The sequence below is a fragment of the Populus trichocarpa genome, chromosome 17 (assembly GCF_000002775.5).
Source record: "Populus trichocarpa isolate Nisqually-1 chromosome 17, P.trichocarpa_v4.1, whole genome shotgun sequence".
Taxonomy (NCBI): Eukaryota; Viridiplantae; Streptophyta; class Magnoliopsida; order Malpighiales; family Salicaceae; genus Populus; species Populus trichocarpa.
In genome coordinates, this window is record NC_037301.2 from 13,132,109 (window position 1) to 13,155,485 (window position 23,377).

At 34.6% G+C, this 23,377-nt stretch overlaps 2 protein-coding genes across 9 annotated transcripts in view; both read left to right on the forward strand.

Annotated features, from left to right (window-relative positions):
* LOC18106657 (putative disease resistance protein RGA4) overlaps positions 1-20,059 on the forward strand; it is a 38,022-nt gene extending 17,963 nt beyond the window's left edge. The window contains exons 2-7 of one of the 8 annotated variants that reach the window (XM_052448235.1): positions 16,742-16,991; positions 17,109-18,648; positions 18,901-19,012; positions 19,117-19,317; positions 19,519-19,647; positions 19,817-20,059. In XM_052448235.1, coding sequence (XP_052304195.1) covers positions 16,742-16,991; positions 17,109-18,596 — 1,738 coding nt within the window. In that variant the 3' untranslated portion in view covers positions 18,597-18,648; positions 18,901-19,012; positions 19,117-19,317; positions 19,519-19,647; positions 19,817-20,059. Of the gene's footprint in view, positions 1-3,936; positions 7,332-13,687; positions 13,822-15,119; positions 18,649-18,900; positions 19,013-19,116; positions 19,318-19,476; positions 19,648-19,816 lie in introns of those variants that run through there. The other 7 variants (XM_052448236.1, XM_052448238.1, XM_024589374.2 and 4 more) reach the window with 7 other exon arrangements.
* On the forward strand, positions 7,338-8,772 carry LOC18106659 (glutamine synthetase). The gene is made up of 3 exons (XM_024589373.2): positions 7,338-7,892; positions 8,141-8,296; positions 8,395-8,772. Exons 2-3 carry the CDS (start codon positions 8,151-8,153, stop codon positions 8,603-8,605), a joined length of 357 nt encoding a protein of 118 aa, XP_024445141.2. The 5' UTR covers positions 7,338-7,892; positions 8,141-8,150; the 3' UTR covers positions 8,606-8,772.
* Positions 20,060-23,377: the final 3,318 nt, after the last annotated feature.

Sequence of the window (23,377 nt, forward strand, 5' to 3'; positions counted from 1 at the left end):
CAAATTTTTCTTTGACTGGAAAGTGTTTTCCATTGACCGAAAAGTGTTTTCCGTTGACCAATTTTTGTAATGGCAAACAAACACAGGAAAGTTTGGAAAGTGATTTCTTGAAAACTATTTTCCGGGAAACAAACATGGTTTTAGAGGAATTCCCCATGTTTCTTGATGCTATTTTTTCTAGGGCTTTGCATATGCTTGAATTCTGTGTGCTGTGATATACATAGCTTTCTTGCTTGGTTTCTCCTTCTGAATTCTCTTATCTGGCCTTTTTAATATTTCCAATAGCTGCTCTGAAGTAGATAATCTCTTCGGAGTCAAACAATTGTCATGCTATGAACTCTTAATGTTGTCTTTGGCTTTGGTGTCGAGAATCCATCACCGTGAGAGGTGAGGAAAAAGAGATGATAATCTCTGAAATTTCTGTGCTTTATAATCTCACGAAATTTGATCAATATGACAGTTAACTCTCCGGCAGAAAAACTCAGGTTGATATTATTTTGTTTTTCATCTTTTTTTAGATAATGACATATTCATAAATCACTTGACTTGTTAGTTATCTTTCATGTAAATGGGCCTCTATGTTTAAGATCATCATTATTTTTCCATTTTCCAACATTTTCGATTTCTCATTAGAAATTCCAAAAGTAAAATAAAAATAATTAATTCCATAATAATCAATGCATCGAGTTTAAAATAACAAACTGATCACCAAAAGGATTGAAAGAACAAAGGACTAAAAGTTTATTGTGGAAAAAAACAGAGTTTATAACTAAGCTTCGTTTTCTTGTGAGGAAAAAACAGAGGGAATGAATGCTTGATTGAACATGCCTTATGTTTCAACTATTTTACCATTAATTTTAAATACCAAAGTAAAAAGCCACAGACAATATTATAAGGATCTGATTAATCAATGCCTTCGATTCTTTCCTGTGATTTTCCTTGTGTTCTGTTAGATCACAGATGTAAAAACGCTTAATTATTTTTTTTATAAACAAAATTATTATAAAAAAAAAAACATTTTTAGCTCGTAATAATAAAGTTTCTTTGTTGCTAAAAAATACGTTGCTAATGATTAATTTTTATTTTTTGCTAAATTTCTGTTAATCCCGCCTGCAGCAGCGGAGCGCAACCAATGGACTACGAACTGCTACTTGATGAAATTGTAAGTACTTCTTTTTACATTGATCGATAACTCATTGATCTATAAGACGTGAAATTCCTAAGTGCATCTTTTTACATTGAGAAGTCCTTGTTTAAAGGAAAAAGGTGACAATGTAAGAATCTTTTGCCCTGTGAAACTCCAAATGCTGTCCAGCTAGAATTTTAAAGAGATTAATGGGCAAGGAACAAATTCTTACTTTCTCTGTTCAAGGTCATGTTATGCTATGTTCTGTTCTTCGTTCAATTTCCTTCTTTATGCTTTATTCCATGGCGTGGGGAATTGTTTGGTCCTTCTGCTTTTCTCTTTTCCATGACCATTCTTGTGTTTCCAGAAGTAAAGCCCGTCACCAAACACTTTACCTTTTTCCATTTCTCATCTCAAACCCTTTCTTCTCAATATTTACTTACCATTTCTTGCTCGCATCCCCTGCTTTTAGTTATCCTTGCACCTTCTCTACCTCTTTTCAACAAGCTATGGCTGATGCAGTTCTTTCTGCTCTCGCGAGTACATTCATGGGGAACTTGAATTCCTCATTTCTTCAAGAGCCTGGACTTGCTGGAGGCCTCGAGATTGAGCGTGCAAATCTCAACCGCACAATCAGAACTATTGGAGCTGTGCTTCAAGATGCAGAGGAGAAGGAGTGGAAGAGTGAGCCTATAAAGGTGTGGCTCGGAGACCTCAAGGATGCAGCTTATGATGCTGGCGATTTGCTAGATGAGTTTGCAAATGAAGCTCGGTGGCGTCAGCAGCAAAGAGTTCTCAAAAATCGAGTAAGATACTTCCTTTCTAGCAATCATAATCAACCTGTTTTAAGGGAACGTTATGTTTATAAAAAATTATTATTTGTTTAAGAGAGTGTTATTTAATTGATAGGATTAGGAGGTATTCGTGTTATATGAAACAGCGGGAAATTAGGAAGAAATATATTTATTATTCTTCGTGAAATTGTAGAGTCTCTAGCCATCGCCTATGAATGGAATCTGTTTTTACAAGAAGACAAATTGTTACTTCAACTTCCAAGAGCCGAACTAGGCCCGATAGAGATTTAGGCCCATAATTTACAAATGGGTCCAGTATCAATGGATTTGATTTTTCAGATTGTCTAAAATACTCTGGGCCCAATGAGCCCTCAAATGTTTAGGGTCTGGAATCCATTCAACTTCAACGATTTTAAGGCACCGAAGAATCACAATGATGATTTCGAAAAATTAAGATTTTAAAGATAATTATTATTAAAAAACAATTATTTCTTCATACTTAAAAAGAGCATGTCTTCCTAAGTCTATAGATCATTAGGTTAATTACTTTTAATAAAATGATATAGCTTATTTTTTTTTTTTAATTTTCTTGGTGTTGAACTAAACAGGTCTGTTAACCTAAAAGCTCTGTAGAACGGATAAGTCCAAATAGACAAATGTTGTCTTCAAATCACAGCCATGTTCCTTCTCTGAAACCTCAATTGCTTTACTATAGTATTATAGGCATAGCTAAGTACCGTGTGGAGCCTGATCAATTTAGTCAAGGACGGCAGTTTTAGTATTTTAATATAATTGAACCACCACATTATTTAAATTAAATTAAAAAAAAACTATAAAGGCTCATATTTTTATTTTATATTAAGATATAAATTATTTTTTATTAAAACAATAAAATAATTATTTTGCCGTTCCACAATAAAATATTAAGTCTTCTATGGGGTAAAACAATTTTTTCTTCATACTTAAAAAGTCACTTTCAAATTAGATCAGACAAGGAGGTCTTTTCATTTTTTTATTACAATAAAATTCCTTAATTATTTTAAAAAACAAAGATTTATTGTATTTTTCTTAAATAATGAAATGACTTCCTTAAAGGCAAAAAATTATGAACTGCTATTCAGGGGTCTTTATAGCTTTTCATCATGATTTTTTTAATAATTAGGTTTGTTAAGTAGCTCTTTGGTAATTGAATTAATATGCATATTATTTATATAAAAAAAATTAGTTGGTGCGATTGACGCACACATTGATGTTTGAGTTCTTTCCAAACCTTTTTGGCAGCCCGTGAGACGTTGTCAAGTAGTTAAATCATTGCTTTTAAAATGGCGTTCGAATCGTTTCGATATTTTTTTTTCTATCTCGGTGCAATGGGTGTAACAAACAAATTTTTAATTTATATATGATTGATTTTCTTTTAATTACTATTTACTTTACTTGAAATGATTTATATCATCAGAGTTTTTTTTTTGTTTTTTTTTCATATAAATTTTTATTATTTTTATCTTTTAAATTTAGTATTCATTCTTTTAATTAATATTTGTTTTATTTGAGATGACTTTTATAAGTTTATTTTTTTTTATGATTTTATTTTTCTCCTCCCAAATATAATATAATATAATCCGTGTAGAAGATTATATTCTGCTGATGAATGAGTTGTGTGGCTTGTCACTATTTCATTATTGTATAGAGTCTTAGCAACCTTAGCAAGTTGATTAACTTACAAGCATCCGCACTATTTCACTTAAACCACCATCAAAATCTTTCCATAGCTTCTCAATTCTGGAGCGCGGTTTTTTTTTATGTTTCAAATGGATTTTTCATTTAAAAAAGTATTAAAATATTTTTTTAGTAATTTTAATGTTCTAATATAAAACATATAAAATAAATTTTTAAAAAATTATTTAATATATTTTCAAGTAAATAAAAAACATTACAAATTATTTTAGAATGAAACTTATTTCATATGATCTAATAAATAATTAATGTATATTCTTAAATTTGTTTTTAGGATGCGTTTGTTTGGAGTTTAGTTTTTTTCAGTACTTTTTAGATTTCAAATTTATTTAAATTTTAGATGTTTTAATGATTTTAATAAATGAAAAATTAAAAAAATAAAATTATTTTAATATATTATAAATTAAAAAGTATTTTTACAAAATGACTTCAAACACAAACTTGATTAGATAGCCCGGCCATTGAAAGACGAGTTTACTAACCAACAGTCAATTCAAGTTGACAAATTATGTCTTCAAATCACAGTGTGGAGCCTCTTGTTTTTATTTTTTAAAAATATTTTAAAATAAATTTTAATTTTTTAATTTTTTTTTAATTTAATATTTTTAAATTATTTTGATACATTAATATTAAAAATAATTTTTTAAAAATATAAAAATATTATTTTATTACATTTATAAATAAAAATTACTATGAAAAAACTATCACCAAACCCAACCACGCTCCAAAACAGTTACTTTAAGGATCTTAGCAGCAGAAAAGTCCATCACCAAACACTTTCACCTTTTCCATTTCTGATCTCATCCTGTTTTATCTTCTCCGTGTTTGCTTACCATTTATTTGCTCACCTCCCCTGCTTTTCGTTTTCCTTGCACCTTCTCTACTTCTTCTCTACATCCATTTCTTTTCTATTCCAAAACAAGCTATGGCTGATGCAGTTCTTTCTGCTCTCGCGAGTACAATCATGGGGAACTTGAACTCCTCATTTCTTCAAGAGCTTGGACTTGCTGGGAGCCTAGAGACTGAGCTTGAAAATCTCAACCGCACGATCAGAACTATTCGAGCTGTGCTTCAAGATGCTGAGGAGAAGCAGTGGAAGAGTGAGGCTATAAAGTTGTGGCTCAGACACCTCAAGGATGCAGCTTATGATGCTGATGATTTGCTAAGTGACTTAGCAAATGAAGCTCAGCCGCATCAGCAGCGAAGAGATCTCAAAAATCGATTAAGATCTTTCTTTTCATGCGATCATAATCCACTTGTTTTTCGACGAAGAATGGTGCATAAATTGAAGAGTGTTAGAAAAAAATTAGATGACATTGCCATGCTGAGAAACAATTACCACCTAAGAGAGGAGGCTGTGGAGATAAATGCAGATATTTTAAATCAGCGTGAGACTGGGTCACTTGTGAAAGAATCAGGAATTTATGGAAGGAGAAAGGAGAAAGAAGATCTGATCAACATGCTGCTCACCAGTTCAGATGATTTCTCTGTTTATGCTATATGTGGAATGGGGGGGCTGGGTAAAACAACACTTGCTCAATTAGTCTACAACGACGGAAGAATAAAAAAGCATTTTGATGTGCGGATTTGGGTGTGTGTATCTGTTGATTTCAGCATTCAAAAATTGACTAGTGCCATCATTGAGTCCATTGAAGGCACTAGACCAAATATTCAAAAGCTGGATACTCTTCTACGACGCCTCCAAGAAAAGTTAGGTGGTAAGAAGTTTTTGCTCATATTGGATGATGTTTGGGAAGATGACCATGGTAACTGGAGCAAATTGAAAGATGCATTGAGTTGTGGTGATAAAGGAAGTGCAGTTATTGTGACTACTCGTTTGGGAACTGCTGCTGATAAAATGGCCACAACTCCTGTTCAACATTTGGCAACATTGTCAGATGAGGATTCCTGGCTTTTATTTGAGCAGCTTGCATTTGGGATGAGAAGCGCAGAAGAGCGTGGTCGCTTGAAAGGGATTGGAGTCGCGATAGTTAACAAGTGTGGCGGGGTTCCCTTGGCGTTAAGAGCACTTGGAAGCCTGATGCGCTCGATGAAAACTGCAAATGAGTGGTCGCGTGTCAAAGAGAGTGAGATTTGGGATTTGCCGAATGAAGGAAGCTGGATTTTACCTGCCTTGAGTTTGAGTTACATGAATCTAAAGCCATCTGTGAAGCAGTGCTTTGCATTTTGCTCTATATTCCCTAAAGATTATGTCATGCTGAAGGAGCGGTTGGTAGCTCTATGGATGGCAAATGGCTTCATTTCTGGCAATGGGAAAATAGATTTGCATGACAGGGGTGAAGAGATTTTCCACGAATTAGTTGGGAGGTGTTTTTTTCAAGAAGTCAAGGATTATGGGCTGGGCAACATAACATGTAAAATGCACGATCTTATCCATGATCTTGCACAGTACATTATGAATGGAGAATGTTATTTGATCGAGGACGATACAAAGTTGTCAATTCCTAAAACAGTTCGTCATGTGGGTGCTTCCGAGAGATCACTACTGTTTGCTGCAGAATACAAGGATTTCAAACATACATCTCTGCGCTCAATCTTTCTTGGTGAAACAGTTCGTCATGAGAGTGATAATTTAGATCTTTGTTTCACTCAACAGAAGCATCTAAGAGCCTTGGTTATAAATATTTACCATCAAAAAACATTACCAGAGTCAATTTGTAATTTGAAACATCTCAGGTTTCTAGATGTCTCCTATACCTCCATCCGAAAATTGCCTGAATCAATCACCTCCCTCCAAAACCTTCATACACTAAATCTGAGATGTTGCGCTAAACTCATCCAATTACCAAAAGGTATGAAGCTCATGAAAAGTCTCGTCTATGTTGACATCACGTATTGTAATTCACTTCAATTTATGCCTTGTGGAATGGGAGAGTTGACTTGCCTGCGAAAACTTGGCATATTCATTGTGGGTAAGGAGGATGGTCGTGGCATAGAGGAGCTGGGAAGGCTGGATAATCTTGCTGGTGAATTGCGCATCACATATCTTGATAATGTTAAGAATTCAAAAGATGCCAGAAGTGCGAATTTGAATTTGAAGACAGCTCTTTTATCACTGACTTTATCATGGAATTTGAAAGGAAATTCCAATTCACCTCCGGGGCAATCAATACCAAATAATGTGCATTCGGAGGTCCTTGATAGGCTTCAACCTCATTCAAATCTGAAGACGTTGAGAATAGATGAATATGGAGGTTCAAGATTTCCAAATTGGATGATGAACTTGATGCTACCAAATCTAGTGGAGTTGAAGCTAAGAGACTGTTACAACTGTGAACAACTTCCACCATTTGGGAAACTACAGTTCCTCAAGGATCTTCTATTATATAGAATGGACGGTGTGAAGTGTATTGACAGCCATGTGTATGGAGATGGGCAAAATCCATTCCCATCTTTGGAGACGCTGACTATTTATTCAATGAAGAGATTAGAGCAATGGGATGCGTGTAGTTTCCCTCGCCTTCGAGAATTGAAGATCTATTTTTGCCCTTTGTTGGACGAAATACCAATTATACCGTCCGTCAAAACATTAATCATCCTGGGAGGCAACACTTCATTGACGTCGTTTAGGAATTTCACTTCTATCACCTCCCTTTCTGCTCTTAAAAGCTTGAGAATTCAGAGTTGTTACGAACTTGAAAGCTTACCAGAGGAAGGTCTTCGGAACCTCACTTCTTTGGAGGTTTTAGAGATATGGAGTTGTAGAAGATTAAATTCTCTGCCAATGAATGGGTTGTGTGGCTTATCTTCTCTTCGTCACTTATCGATTCATTATTGTAATCAATTTGCTTCTTTATCCGAGGGAGTGCAACATCTGACGGCACTTGAGGATTTGAATCTTAGTCACTGTCCAGAGCTGAATTCACTGCCAGAGAGTATCCAACATCTCAGTTTTCTCCGATCTCTAAGCATACAGTATTGCACGGGATTAACTTCTTTACCAGATCAGATTGGATATCTCACGTCCCTTTCAAGCTTGAATATTCGGGGTTGCTCTAATTTGGTGTCTTTTCCAGATGGGGTGCAGACTCTCAACAACCTCAGCAAGTTGATAATTAATAACTGTCCAAATTTGGAGAAGAGATGTGAGAAAAAGAGAGGAGAAGACTGGCCTAAAATAGCTCACATCCATAACATTATAATCAACCATGAAGAAATCCAATAATACTTGGATTGTTCAAAGGATGACTACTTCATATGGTACTTTGAATTTGAAAGTAAGCTTCTCGCCCCATTTTTTTTCTTTTTAAATTGCCTTGTTTTCTTTTTCTAACCATCTAAATTGCATGAATGAATGGCTACTTAGACCTCTGGTTACCGTTAAATTTTATTTTGCCTTGCTCATTTGTCTGATATTAATGAATCCCTTGTTATATAATTCTCGCATGTGATGATATGACATAATTCGTTTTTTCACTCTCTTAATATTTCTGGTCTCATACTTGAAAACTCTTCACCTTTTCAGTACTAAGTCTATGAGAAATGAAGGGGGCTATGAAGTCATGAAGAAGGTAATTGAAAAGCTTGGTCTGGGGCTTAAAGAACGCATAGCAGCCCCTGGAGAAGGGGATGAGCAGAGACTCACCGCGCGGCTCGAAACAGCTGACATTAATACTTTCAAGTGGGTAAAGGGGAAAACGAAACGATTTCCTTGCTGCTTAAGTTCTCTTGTTATAAGGTGTTTTACATTTGTTTCGTAACATCTTGTTCGATTGACAGGGTGTTGCTAATTGATGGGGCTTCCACTTGTGTTGGTTGCGGTGTGGAGAAAGAAGGAAAGGAGTCCTTTGAGGATAGAAGGCATGCTTCAAACATGAATCCATATCTTGTGGAAGCCATGAGAATGTCAAGCAATCCTTCATATGAAATATTGTTTATATATAGTAGTAGTAGTCTTTTCAATAAACCACGGAAAGATTTGTATCAGTAGGATAGATATCTTTCAATTTGTTTCCCTTTGAATTTGAGGCAGCAAGTGACCTTATCGCTTTGCTTGCCTGCCTTATGATTCTGCATGTTGTGTTGAATAATGTGAGGTTTATTTCCAGTCATTTTCATGGAAGTCCAGCTTTCCGGTGCCTGGAGATTGGTTAAGAAGATTTTGCTTTGATGTGATGCAGATCACATCTCAAGTTGTGCTTTGATTTTTTCACGTCAATGCACTTTCATAAGGTCCTGAAATGTGGATGGATAAGTTGTGGTTTTTTTTTTTTTTAAGTTTAACGTGGATGTCCGGACCAGCTTTCGCGTACCTTGACTAATCCCACGAGCCCTGAAGTTAACGACCATGTAAACCTCCAGTAGCCATCATATGAGCAACCACAGGACTTAAACTTGAGACTACAAAGAAACAAATCTCTTGGTCCCAAACTTTTACCACTGACCACCATCTAGATAATTTGATTTTTTTTTCTTGATTTTACAGGCCGAAGACCCTCATAAGAGCATGCATGACATAGGCCTTAATGGCAAAAGATTCTTATCATGCTCGAACCCGTGATAAGATCGGGGAAACAAAGTTACCATACAGTACCATGGTTTGTTATTAAGTCGATCCGGGATGTGACTCAATCAAGTACTTGGTTTTTTTTAAGTTATTTACAATTTATACAGTTGATTCAGAAGTTTTTTTTTTTTGTCATTTTAAATTCATGGAGTTTGATTAATTATTCATAATCACTTTTTATGTTTGTCGGGTCAAGCTCGGGTTAGGTCAAAATTTTAATTAATTTGAACACAAACCCGACATAGGACTTAAGCTTCTAAGTTTCTTATCAATCCAAAACTAGATTGGATATGACAATTATGATCCACAACACTAGTTTAATGAATATTTTTTAAAGAAAGTTTCACAATAATTTTTTTTTAAAATAGAATATATGAAATCTTACATGGACTTTTATTTTCTAGGGGTGAACATTGGTTATTTTGGTTTGGTTTTGACAAAAAAAAAAAATCCAATCAAATCGAATATTTTTTAATATTGACCGAAACTAAATTGAATGAACAATCCAAACAGAATAGTTTGGATCAATTTGATTTGATTTTTCATTTATAATAATATGAACAAAAAAAATCCAATTTTTCAATGACTTAAACCCACTTGTTAACTTCATTCATGTAGGGTTTGTACAGAACTAAAGTTTTAATTTCTGCAAAGCAGCAAATTCAGAATTCATGGCTTTAAACCAACTAGAGTCTTTTAATATTATTTTTATGTATTTTAATATAATCAAATTAAAATTATTTAGCTTTTTTTTTCATATTAGAACTTGATTCAGAAATAATATTTACAATTTATTTTTAGCTGTAAAACACAATTAACAGCACCTAAATATTTTTTTACATAAAAACAATTTTAATACAACTCGCCACATAACATAAACCACTTATCTATTAGTGGCACAGGATGGCAATTTAATTGGTAGCACTAGTCAAGGAATTAGTTAATTATTTTTAAAACTAAAGTGATTATTTAATTTATTTTAAAAAAATAGGGGTCTAATTTATAATTTAGTCACATTTGTTTTTACAGAAGTAGATTTCAGAGCAGTGGCTCTTTATACTCATTTCTAGTAAAAAAAATTAAAAAGAAAGATTAAATAAAGAGAAAAGAAAAGAATAAGCATTCTCCATAACGAATTGAATTTTCGAACCTAAAAAATAAATAAAGATGAAAGTTGTTAACCCCAGTTGATTTGCCTTTGGGTTTAATTAGTTAAAAGGAGATGAAGTTGCTTAGAGTGAATTCCCCATGTTTCTTGATGCTATATTTTATAGGGCTTTGCATATGCTAGAATTCTGTGCGCTGTGATATATATAGCTTTCTTGCTTGGTTTCTCCTTCTGATTTCTCTTATCTGGCCTTTTTCATGTTTCCAATAGCTGCTCTGAAGTAGATAACTCTTCGGAGTCAAACAATTGTCATGTTTTTTTCTTTTTAGTTTAACGTGGATGTCCGGGCCAGGTTGCGCATACCTCGACTAATCCCACGGGCCATAAAGTTAATGACCATCTCCAGTGGCCATCATATGAGCAATCACAGGGCTTGAACCTGAGACCATAGAGAAAACAAATTTTTTGATCCCAAGCTCTTACCACTGGGCCACCACCTAGATGGTTTAAACAATTATCATGTTATTAACTCTTAATGTTGTCTTTGGCTTTGGTGTCGAGAATCCATCACCGTGAGAGGCGAGGAAAAAGAGATGATCATCTCTTAAAATTTCCGTGCTTTATGATCTCATGAAATTTGATCAATATGACAGTTAACTCCCCGGCAGAAAAACTCAGGTTGATATTATTTTGCTTTTCATCTTCTTTTTTATATATATTAAAGTGCTTATATTCATAAATTTTAATTAATCAATTACCTTCTTAAGCTTCTAGTACAAATCACTTGGCTTGTTAGTTATCTTTCATGTAAATGGGCCAATATGTTTAAGATCATCATTATTTTTCCATTTTTCAACATTTTCAAGAAAATCCAAAAATAAAATAAAAATAATTAATTAGATGAGCATATTAATTCCATAATAAGCAATGCATCGAGTTTAAAATAACAAACTGATCACTAAAAGGATTAAAAGAACAAAGGAATAAAAGTTTATTGTGGAGAAAAACAGAGTTTATAACTAAGCTTTGCATTGCTGTTTTAAAGTTTATCCACCTTTAGTTTTCTTGTGGGGAAAAAACAGAGGGAATGAATGCTTGATTGAACATCCCTTATGTTTCAATTATTTTTAAATACAAAAGTAAAAAGCCACAGACAATATTATAAGGATCTGAATTATCCCCCTTCAATTCTTCCCTGCGATTTTCCTTTTGTGATCTGTTTAGATCATAGATGTAAAAACGCTTTATTTTTTTTTTTATAAATATAATTATTAAGTATAAAACTAAAAGAAATGATATTTTATTGTATACTACGCCATTGTAGCGCATTACACGGTGTAATATGAATTATTACAATAAATTTTTTTTTCTGTTTTTGGTTTGTCAGATTCTTTTATGGCCAAACTAAAGGTCAAGTGCTTCTCATTTGTTAATCAAATTAAAAGATAGGAGACCACCCCGAAAAAATGAAGAAACTAAATGGTTTTTTTGAAGGTTACCTCAAAAGTTGACTTTAGTCCCCTTACTTTGCAATTGATTGATTTTAGTTCTTTTAATTTTTGAAAATTCACTTTCAATTTAAATATTCATTTCTCTTATTTTTCAGTTATTGGTTTGAGGCAAGAAGAAGAAAGACAATGGTTTTGATGGTATAAAAGGAAAATCATCAGTTGAAACTGATTTTGATCACTAACATGGTCGATTTTGATGTCAATAAATTTTATTTGATTAGAGGAGTTTTATTTGAGTGTTCTTTCACCTTCAAATTGCTTGTGAGAGATCCGACTTTGGGTTGATAATTTTTTTTTTGCTTATTTTCAGATTATTTGAAGATATAAACAGATTTATTTATATCTATAGGATATGTTTTAGGTGTTTTTGAGTAAAAAATAGTTAAAAATAAATTGTTAGGTGTGAAACATCCTCGCATCCACGTTCTGGCGACCCTTTAGTTGCTAAGATCTGAGTATAGCAGGCAACGCGTCGTATGCCGCATCAGACAATGCATCGCCTGCTCTCTTTTACAGAGATATGGTTTGACTTTTCAGTGATCCTCTAATTACCAAAAACCAGCATCGTCTACACCATTTTAAAAATAAATAAATAAAAAGTCAGCAACGTGTTGTCCACACTTTAATATAAAAAACCAAGAGGCCTAGCACTCGGGTCATGCCTCTTTTGATGGGCTAGCGCGTAGGCTAACTTGCGTGCTTGATTTATTTTATTATTTTCTTCTATTTTTTTAATTTTCCCTACCTTTACACTTTGGTAGATTGACTAAAAAATAATTTTAGTTTTAATTTTATTGGATACCATTAAAATTCTATTTTTTTTTTATGAAATCATAGATTTTTTTATATTAGCGAGTACGCTTTCTGTACAACATTTCATGATTTTTTTAAAAAATCTTATTAGAGTGCTACATTTCTTTTTGTTGTTTGATTAAATACGTTTGATGTTTTTTTCGTTGAAATTTATAACATTAGCCGATGTTTATTTTCGCAGCTCTCCGGTCTCCACCATGATTTTAACTTAAAAAAAATTGACTCTCCAGTTTCCACAATGATTTTAACTTAAGATAAAAAAAAAAAAAAAAAAAAAAAAAACACCTTTTTTGGCTCGTAATAATAAAGTTTCTTTGTTGCTAAAAAATACGTTGCTAATGATTAATTTTTATTTTTAGTTTTTGCTAAATTTCTGTTTATCCCGCCTGCAGCAGCGGAGCGTAACCAATGGACTACGAACTGCTACTTGATGAAATTGTAAGTACTTCTTTTTACATTGATCGATAACTCATTGATCTATAAGACGTGAAATTCCTAAGTGCATCTTTTTACATTGAGAAGTCCTTGTTTAAAGGAAAAAGGTGACAATGTAAGAATCTTTTGCCCTGTGAAACTCCGAATGCTGTCCAGCTAGAATTTTAAAGAGATTAATGGGCAAGGAACAAATTCTTACTTTCTCTGTTCAAGGTCATGTTATGTAATGTTCTGTTCTTCGTTTAATGTCCTTCTTTATGCTTTATTCCATGGAGTGAGGAATTGTTTGGTCCTTCTGCATTTCTCTTTTCCATGACCATTCTTGTGTTTCCAGAAGTAAAGCCCATCGCCAAACACTTAGCCTTTTTCCATTCCTCATCTCATACCCTTTCTTCTCAATATTTACTAACCATTTCTTGCTCACATCCCCTGCTTTTAGTTATCCTTGCACCTTCTATACCTCTTTTCAACAAGCTATGACTGATGCAATTCTTTCTGCTCTCGCGAGTACAATCATGGGGAACTTGAATTCCTCATTTCTTCAAGAGCTTGGACTTGCTGGAAGCCTCGAGACTGAGCGTGAAAATCTCAACCGCACAATCAGAACTATTCGAGCTGTGCTACAAGATGCAGAGGAGAAGCAGTGGAAGAGTGAGCCTATAAAGGTGTGGCTCGGAGACCTCAAGGATGCAGCTTATGATGCTGACGATTTGCTAGATGAGTTTGCAAATGAAGCTCGGTGGCGTCAGCAGCGAAGAGTTCTCAAAAATCGAGTAAGATACTTCCTTTCTAGCAATCATAATCAACCTGTTTTCCGACAAAAAATGGTGCGTAAAATTAAGAATGTTAGAGAAAAATTAGATGCTATTCCCATGGAGAGACAAAAGTTCCACCTTTTTTCATGCATATTGATTTTTTATATATAGATAATTTCGGGATGTGTTTTTAGCAAACCAGGTACAGTTTTCTGTCCAATCAAACTGTATCATCTATATAAAAACAAATCTAATATTAAAAATAATATTTAAATGCATCCCGTATAAAAACAAATTGTTGTTAAAATAATTTTTAATTTTTTTTATTTGATTTATAAATTAAAAAATATTGTTTTTTTGACGTTCAAATCTATGTTAAGAATTCATGCACTTTGAATAGTAAAAAAATTAATAATTGACAGGAGGAATTTTTATTGCCTCGAATAGTGGGAAATTTTTTTTTTTTAGGGAACGTTATGTGTATAAAAAATTATTATTTGTTTAAGAGACTGTTATTTAATTGATAGGAGGAATTCCTGTTAATTATATGAAACAGCGGGAAATTAGGAAGAAATATATTTATTATTCTTCGTGAAATTGTAGAGTCTCTAGCCATCGCCTATGAATGGAATCTGTTTTTACAAGAAGACAAATTGTTACTTCAACTTCCAAGAGCCGAACTAGGCCCGATAGAGATTTAGGCCCATAATTTACAAATGGGTCCGTATCAATGGATTTGATTTTTCAGATTGTCTAAAATACTCTGGGCCCAATGAGCCCTAAAATGTTTAGGGTCATGAATCCATTCAACTTCAACGATTTTAAGGCACCCAATAATCACAATGATGATTTTGAAAAATTAAGATTTTAAAGATAATTGTTATTAAAAAACAATTATTTCTAAGAGAAGCGCATCATGTAATTTAACTAAGTTATTTAAAAAGTATTTTTTAAAAAAAATTATTTTTGACATTAGCACGTTAAAATAATTTAAAAACATCAAAAATATATTAATTTAAAATAAAAAAAATTAATTTTTTTTTAAAAATACTTTTAAAATACAATGTAAAATATTACCTTTAGTTATGCATGCAATTTAATTACTATATTATTTCATTCAGCTTTGAAGTTGTACCAAGCCAGCTTTTGAGTTTAACTTGAAAAAAAATAAAAGAGCATCCAAACACTACCTTAGTTATGAAGATTCTAGATTGTTCAATTTTGGAGAAGAGGCCCGAGAGAAAAAAAAATTCGGTCTTGTTTGTGAGGTGATTCTGGTATTAAAATAATATTTATTTGTGAGTGTGATTGTGCAGGGAAGACGACGTTTACTAACCTGATCAATATAGTCAAGGATCTTAGCAGAAGAAAAGCCATCACCAAACACTTTCACCTTTTCCATTTCTCATCTCATCCTGTTTTATCTTCTCCGTATTTGCTTACCATTTATTTGCTCACCTCCCCTGCTTTTCGTTTTCCTTGCCCCTTTTCTACTTCTTCTCAACATCCATTTCTTTTCCATTCCAAAACAAGATATGGCTGATGCAGTTCTTTCTGCTCTCGCGAGTACAATCATGGGGAACTTGAATTCCTCATTTCTTCGAGAGCTTGGACTTGCTGGGAGCCTAGAGACTGAGCGTGAAAAACTCAACCGCACGATCAGAACTATTCGAGCTGTGCTTCAAGATGCTGAGGAGAAGCAGTGGACGAGTGAGGCTATAAAGGTGTGGCTCAGAGACCTCAAGGATGCAGCTTATGATGCTGATGATTTGCTAAGTGACTTTGCAAATGAAGCTCAGCCGCATCAGCAGCGAAGAGATCTCAAAAATCGAGTACGAGCCTTCTTTTCTATCAATTATAATCCACTTGTTTTTCGACGAAGAATGGTGCATAAATTGAAGAGTGTTAGAGAAAAATTAGATGCCATTGCCATGGAGAGACAAAAGTTCCACCTAAGAGAGGAGGCTGTGGAGATAAATGCAGATATTTTAAATCAGCGTGAGACTGGGTCACTTGTGAAAGAATCAGGAATTTATGGAAGGAGAAAGGAGAAAGAAGATCTGATCAACATGCTGCTCACCAGTTCAGATGATTTCTCTGTTTATGCTATATGTGGAATGGGGGGGCTGGGTAAAACAACACTTGCTCAATTAGTCTACAACGACGGAAGAATAGAAGAGCATTTTGATTTGCGAGTTTGGGTGTGTGTATCTGTTGATTTCAGCATTCAAAAATTGACTAGTGCCATCATTGAGTCCATTGAACGCTCTAGTCCAGATATTCAACAGTTGGATACTCTTCTACGACGCCTCCAAGAAAAGTTAGGTGGTAAGAAGTTTTTGCTCATATTGGATGATGTGTGGGAAGATGACCATGATAACTGGAGCAAATTGAAAGATGCATTGAGTTGTGGAGCTAAAGGAAGTGCAGTTATTGTGACTACTCGTTTGGGAACTGCTGCTGATAAAATGGCCACAACTCCTGTTCAGCGTATGGCAACATTGTCAGATGAGGATTCCTTGCTTTTATTTGAGCAGCTTGCATTGGGGATGAGAAGTGCAGAAGAGCGCGGTCGCTTGAAAGAGATTGGAGTAGCGATAGTTAACAAGTGTGGCGGGGTTCCCTTGGCGATAAGAGCACTTGGAAGCCTGATGCGCTCGAAGAAAACTGTGAGTGAGTGGTTGCTTGTCAAAGAGAGTGAGATTTGGGATCTGCCGAATGAAGGAAGCCGGATTTTACCTGCCTTGAGTTTGAGTTATATGAATCTAATGCCACCGGTGAAGCACTGCTTTGCATTTTGCTCTATATTCCCCAAAGATTATGTCATGGAGAAGGACCTGTTGGTAGCTCTATGGATGGCAAATGGCTTCATTTCTAGCAATGGGAAAATAGATTTGCATGACAGGGGTGAAGAGATTTTCCACGAATTAGTTGGGAGGTCTTTTTTTCAAGAAGTCAAGGATGATGGGCTGGGCAACATAACATGTAAAATGCACGATCTTATCCATGATCTTGCACAGTACATTATGAATGGAGAATCTTATTTGATCGAGGACAATACAAGGTTGTCAATTTCTAAAACAGTTCGTCATGTGGGTGCTTACAACACATCATGGTTTGCTCCTGAAGACAAGGATTTCAAATCTCTGCACTCAATTATTCTTTCGAATCTATTTCACTCACAACCTGTAAGTTATAATTTAGGTCTTTGTTTCACTCAACAGAAGTATCTAAGAGCATTGTATATACGTATTTACAATCTCAATACATTACCACAATCAATTTGTAATTTGAAACATCTAAAGTTTCTAGATGTCTCCGGATCCGGCATCAAAAAATTGCCTGAACCAACCACCTCCCTCCCAAACCTTCAGACACTAAATCTAAGAGGTTGCAGACAACTAGTCCAATTACCAGAAGATACGAAGCACATGAAAAGTCTCGTCTATATTGACATCAGAGGTTGTTATTCACTTCGATTTATGCCTTGTGGAATGGGAGAGTTGACTTGCCTGCGAAAACTTGGCATCTTCGTTGTGGGTAAGGAGGATGGTCGTGGCATAGGGGAGCTGGGAAGGCTGAATAATCTTGCTGGTGAATTGAGCATCACAGATCTTGATAATGTTAAGAATTCAAAAGATGCCAGAAGTGCGAATTTGATTTTGAAGACAGCTCTTCTATCACTGACTTTATCATGGAATTTGGAAGGAAATTACAATTCACCTTCGGGGCAATCAATACCAAATAATGTGCATTCGGAGGTCCTTGATAGGCTTCAGCCTCATTCAAATCTGAAGAAGTTGAGTATAGAAGGATATGGAGGCTCAAGATTTCCAAATTGGATGATGAACTTGATGCTACCAAATCTAGTGGAGATGGAGCTAAGAGACTGTTACAACTGTGAACAACTTCCACCATTTGGGAAACTACAGTTCCTCAAGTATCTTCAATTATATAGAATGGCCGGAGTGAAGTTTATTGACAGCCATGTGTATGGAGATGCTCAAAATCCATTCCCATCTTTGGAGAGACTGGTTATTTATTCAATGAAGAGATTAGAGCAATGGGATGCGTGTAGTTTCCCTCTCCTACGAGAATTGGAGATCTCTTCTTGCCCTCTGTTGGATGAAATACCAATTATACCCTCCGTCAAAACATTAATCATCAGGGGAGGCAACGCTTCATTGACGTCGTTTAGGAATTTCAGTTCTATCACCTCCCTTTCTTCTCTTAAAAGCTTGACAATTCAGGGTTGTAACGAACTTGAAAGCATACCAGAGGAAGGTCTTCAGAACCTCACTTCTTTGGAGATTTTAGAGATATTGAGTTGTAAAAGATTAAATTCTCTGCCAATGAATGAGCTGTGTAGCTTATCTTCTCTTCGTCACTTATCGATTCATTTTTGCGATCAATTTGCTTCTCTATCTGAGGGAGTGCGACATCTGACAGCACTTGAGGATTTGTCTCTTTTTGGTTGTCATGAGCTAAACTCGTTGCCAGAGAGTATCCAACATATCACTTCTCTCCGATCTCTAAGCATACAGTATTGCACGGGATTAACTTCTTTGCCAGATCAGATTGGATATCTCACGTCCCTTTCGAGCTTGAATATTCGGGGTTGCCCTAATTTGGTGTCTTTTCCAGATGGGGTGCAGAGTCTCAATAACCTCAGCAAGTTGATAATTGATGAGTGTCCATATTTGGAGAAGAGGTGTGCGAAAAAGAGAGGAGAGGATTGGCCAAAGATAGCTCACATCCCTTCCATTGAAATCAATTTCAAAGAAATCCAATGATACTTGGATTGTTCAAAGGATAACGACTTCACTTGGCACTTCGGATTCAAAAGTAAGCTTCTCACCCCATATATTTTCTTTTTACCTTGCTTTGTTTTCGTTTTCTAACCATATAAATTGCATGAATGAATGGCTTCTTAGACCTTTGGTTACCGTTAAATTAATGAATACGTTGTTACGTTATTCTCGCATTTGATGATATGACATAATTCAAGTTTATAGTGTGTTATACATGCTACAATTAAATGAAATTATCAGTAGATTGTATGAATTTTGCCCGCTAATCATACGACTCTTTCTTCAGTGTATCATGGATACTTCCTACTTCTGCAGTGAATTCGTCCCTTTAGGGATCTTCTGGTGTGTTGCTGACAATAAGTCATCTTCTCCATCAGCTGCCTCAGAGCTCCAGTCAGGTGTTATGTTATTCTATATCTTGAGATTCTTATTCATTTTCTCCATTGAAATTTTGTCTTTATAATATTGTGTTAACTTGTTACGTTTGTTCTGGGCATGGTAGATGCAATGTTGGAGAACATCTTATATCTTTCCACTAGACATGGCCATTGTAGCTTGAAGTCATTCTCTCGGTTATTGTTGTTGATTGGATTAGTCATGTGTGAAGCTTAAACTCCTGCTGATGGGCCTGTTTTGACAAAAATGAGATGTAATTCTGCAAAATTATTCAGGCATCCTGATATTGTTGCTGAGAGGGGCTATGGTATTTTTTTAATCCCAGCCCACCCTTATTTTCTTTATTCTTGTTTTTTTTCTTATAAGATAACTGCAAAGTGATTTTCCAATTGTGAATAATGAGCAACCTGATTAAAAAAAAAAAAAAAAGAGGCATGGCCTTGAGCAAGAATACACCTTGTTGCAGAACGATGTTTAATGGCCTTTTGGTGATTATCCTGGCCCTCAGGGACAGTACCACTGTGGTGGAGGTGTTGACAAAGCCTTTGGCCCCGACATTGTTGATGCACATTTCAAGGCATGCCTGCATGCAGGCATCAACATTAGTGGTATCAGCGGAGAAGTGATGCCAGGCCAGGTAAAATAAAAGAACTAGAATTTCCTTTCTACCATTTTGATCTTACAATTCTAGTTTAGAACCATTCTGATCCTATTCTATTTCACAACATTAAATCATTTTCACTCTCATGTAATGAGAATTTCATCGTTGATTGAATCTTAATTTGTCTGCCTTTTCACATTTTCAGCACTAAATCTATGAGAAATAAAGGAGGCTATGAAGTCATCAAGAAATATCTGTCTTCCATTAGTTTCCTTACATCATGTCTGATTGACAGGGTGTTGCTAATCGTGGGGCTTCCATTCGTGTTTAACAATGAACAACATGCGTTGTAATAGCTTGTAGGTCAAAACAATTTATCTAGCTGACTCTATCCTATATGTTGAAGATAAGTATTGAAGTTATTATATATATACTCGAAATTCCTCGATACTTTTCTCACGCATAGTCTGATATATGAAAATTTGCTAAAACAGTAGGCCATTAGAAACAATAGAAATGATAGAAACAATAGACAAAAGAAGGGACCAGACAAAGATTGGAGAGGCAGGAACCCAGTGATCATCGGAGGGAGGACATTTCAATGTCATTTTCTAATTGATTTCACATGAAATAGCATTGGCAGCACCCAGTGATGTAGGCAACAAAAACATTACTATTCATGTGTTTTAGTTCGACCCTACAATGGAAGGATATCTTGTAATTTGAAGATTTGCAAGGATTTTTCTGTAAACTCTGAACTTGCAGAGAATTTATATGTCTAGGTTTCTATTTTAGTAGTTCTTCAGTATATAAGTTTCTTGTTTAGGTTTCTCTTACTCAAAATAGGAACAGACTATGGTTACTGGGAGGTCGATATGCAAAGAATTTTCAATGACTGTGTGATGCTATCAATCTTCTGTGAGATTTCCTATAAACCCTAGGTAGCATTTGGTTTATATCTGGAAAACAGAGACAACAAGTATCGCTGGAGATTTATTTTATGTCTTCATCTCTATCTCTTCTATATTTGTATGTTAACCAAACGTCAATTCCATTTACAGAACATAAACACCCTTTTCCTTTAACCTAAACCAATGAATCTCTAATTTTCCAATCTCTAAACCGTTGAAAACGAATTGAAGACCAAAAATTCAAATATGTGCTCTGTCACCCAGTGGTGTTTTCCGAGAACAGCCCAGAATCAATCCACTTGAAGTTTTTCCAATTTCCGAAGCAATCATACTCGCTCGTGAAAGATGAAAGAACTTGTAAACGTGGCTAACTAAATAAAAAAAATCCGTTCAATAACTACGTATGCCATTAAGATAAGCAAAAACAAACCTAACTTCAAGAAGAAACTGAGCCAACAGTACACACACATGTATATAGACAACAACGTTGGAATTCAGGGGAAAAAACAAAGCACATGCATTGATTGCCTTGATCAAATTATAAAGAAAATAAGTTAGATTAAAACGAAACAAACAGGAAATTCTATACGTGGTTGTTTATGTTTATTTTTACGTTTTAAAAATGTTTTTAAATAAATTAAAAAAAATTATTTTTTTCTTTATTTCAAATTAATATTGTTTTAGTATTTTCAAATCATTTTGATGTACTGGTGTCAAAAATAATTTTTTTTAAAAAAAAAATTATTATTTTGATGCAATTTTAAGCAAAAAAAACATTTTAAAAAGTAACTGTTATCTCACTGTTAAACATCCCAAATTAAAAGGTGGAGGGAGATGGGAAGCATGTTCGGAATTATAGTGTTAAGTATTTTTTACTTAAAAATATATCAAAATACTTTTTAATTTTTTTATTTTCAATATAAAAATACAACAAAATTATTTTCTAGCTTTTTCAAAAAAAAAAAATCAAAGATTTGAAAAGGTACGGTACAATTGCTATCCCAGATGATGCCATAATAGTATTTAGGTATAGCCAAGGTTCGAATTCTTCTTTTAAGCAAATATATCATATTTCTATTGAGGCAAATTTATTTTTTTTATTTTTTCTTCTGTCTTCATAAATTATATCTCCTGTTATTGTATTTATTATGTCTTAATTTTCTTGATTCTCAATTGCATGGGATAGGGTTGTTCCTGCGAAATCATGATAAATATTGTATGAATAAATGGTTACACAAGGCATTAATTAATTGTTTTTTCATCAATGTCGTCACTGCCGGCAAGAAAGTTAAAAAGGAGGGAGGGGTGTGGTGACTCAACGTATACCCTACCATCACCTCATTAACTATTAACGGTGGGCTTTGTCAGGTTGACTGAGGCAAGGATATTGACACCACCATGCATGTCTTAGGAATACTCTCCATCGATCACAGTAAGTTGCCCTTTTGGAAAGCAAGGCACTGTGGCAGGAAAAGGATCGTCGGCAGGAATTCTTGCACCGATCAATTGTAGAAAGCAAATGGACATGAGGGAAGGTAGTAGCTAGCTAGCTAGTTTGGTACTGTTTTGCCAATCATTGCATTCAAAATTAAAGGTCGCTTACACTCTTGTATGGTGATTGAACAGAAGATCACCATCCTTCAATGCAGTGCAAGATCCAATCAATCCTCTAATGAACTAAAAAAAAAAAACATGGTGCGTTTTCTATCCTCAATATCATGATTTACAAGGATGTTAATTGGAGAACACAGTCTCACCACATCTGCAGGCCTAAGATCACTCTTTATCGCAGATCCCTCTCCAATACTGATGAATTGTTATTGACCTACTATATATTCTCTTGTTTTCTAAATTATAGTTTCTGGGTCTGATCACCAAGAAAAAATACCTGGTCATTGAGTCAGTGCATTAACCAAGGGAAACTATTTAGCTAACACCTTTCCACCATGTTCAAGACAATATTTTTCTTAGAGTTAAGAAAAGGAAACTATTTGACTCAAAAACTTTATTTCGCCTATGATCACTCACAACAGTGATAGAGATGAGAGACAATCCAGGCTGCGCAGCTTCTATGAATGGCTCCTTTCTGTCCACAATATATATTTTACTACAGCAATGCAAACATTGACCTGCAGTACTCTCCCAACACTGACTACGTGCCAGTGAAAGGAAAGAAAATGATTAATGAATAAAGAAGCTAAGAATGGGAGTGGATTTGGAAGCTAGTTTCGAAAGGTTTTTTGAAGCTAATTTTAAGAGAATAAATAATTAATTCTTCACGAGAAAGATGAAGACTTTCTGAAAAACCGCTTGACGTTCAAGAAAAGATCATATTCGTTTCTTTATTTTTATCTCCATTATTTGTAGTAAACGACTTGCTCCTTCAGCTAAACCTACACTCGAAGAACCCACATGTGAGCAAATTAAATTATTAAACTCAGATATAGAAATCAACTCGGCATAAGTTTCATATCACATATTGGACAAATTAACTTTACATTGACATGATTTAATTAAAAAAATTAAATTGATGTTATTTAAAAAAAAATCAAATCTTTGTAGGTTAACTCACCGATTCGACAAGTCAATTTCGAGTTGATTTTTTTAACAACCAATTCAAGTCAGGGAGCGAGTTTGTCGAGTCGTAGATCAACCTATTATATCAGACCTATCAGTGTCTATTTGATATTATTGTACATGAGGATTTTTAAAAGTTTTTTTCGCTTTAAAATGTATTAAAATAGTATTTTTTTATTTTTTTTTGTTTGCTCCCCTTATGATTTCGGGTTCGAGTCATGTGGTTGCTAATATGATGGTCATTGAAGGCTTACATGGTCGTTAACTTCAGGGTCCGT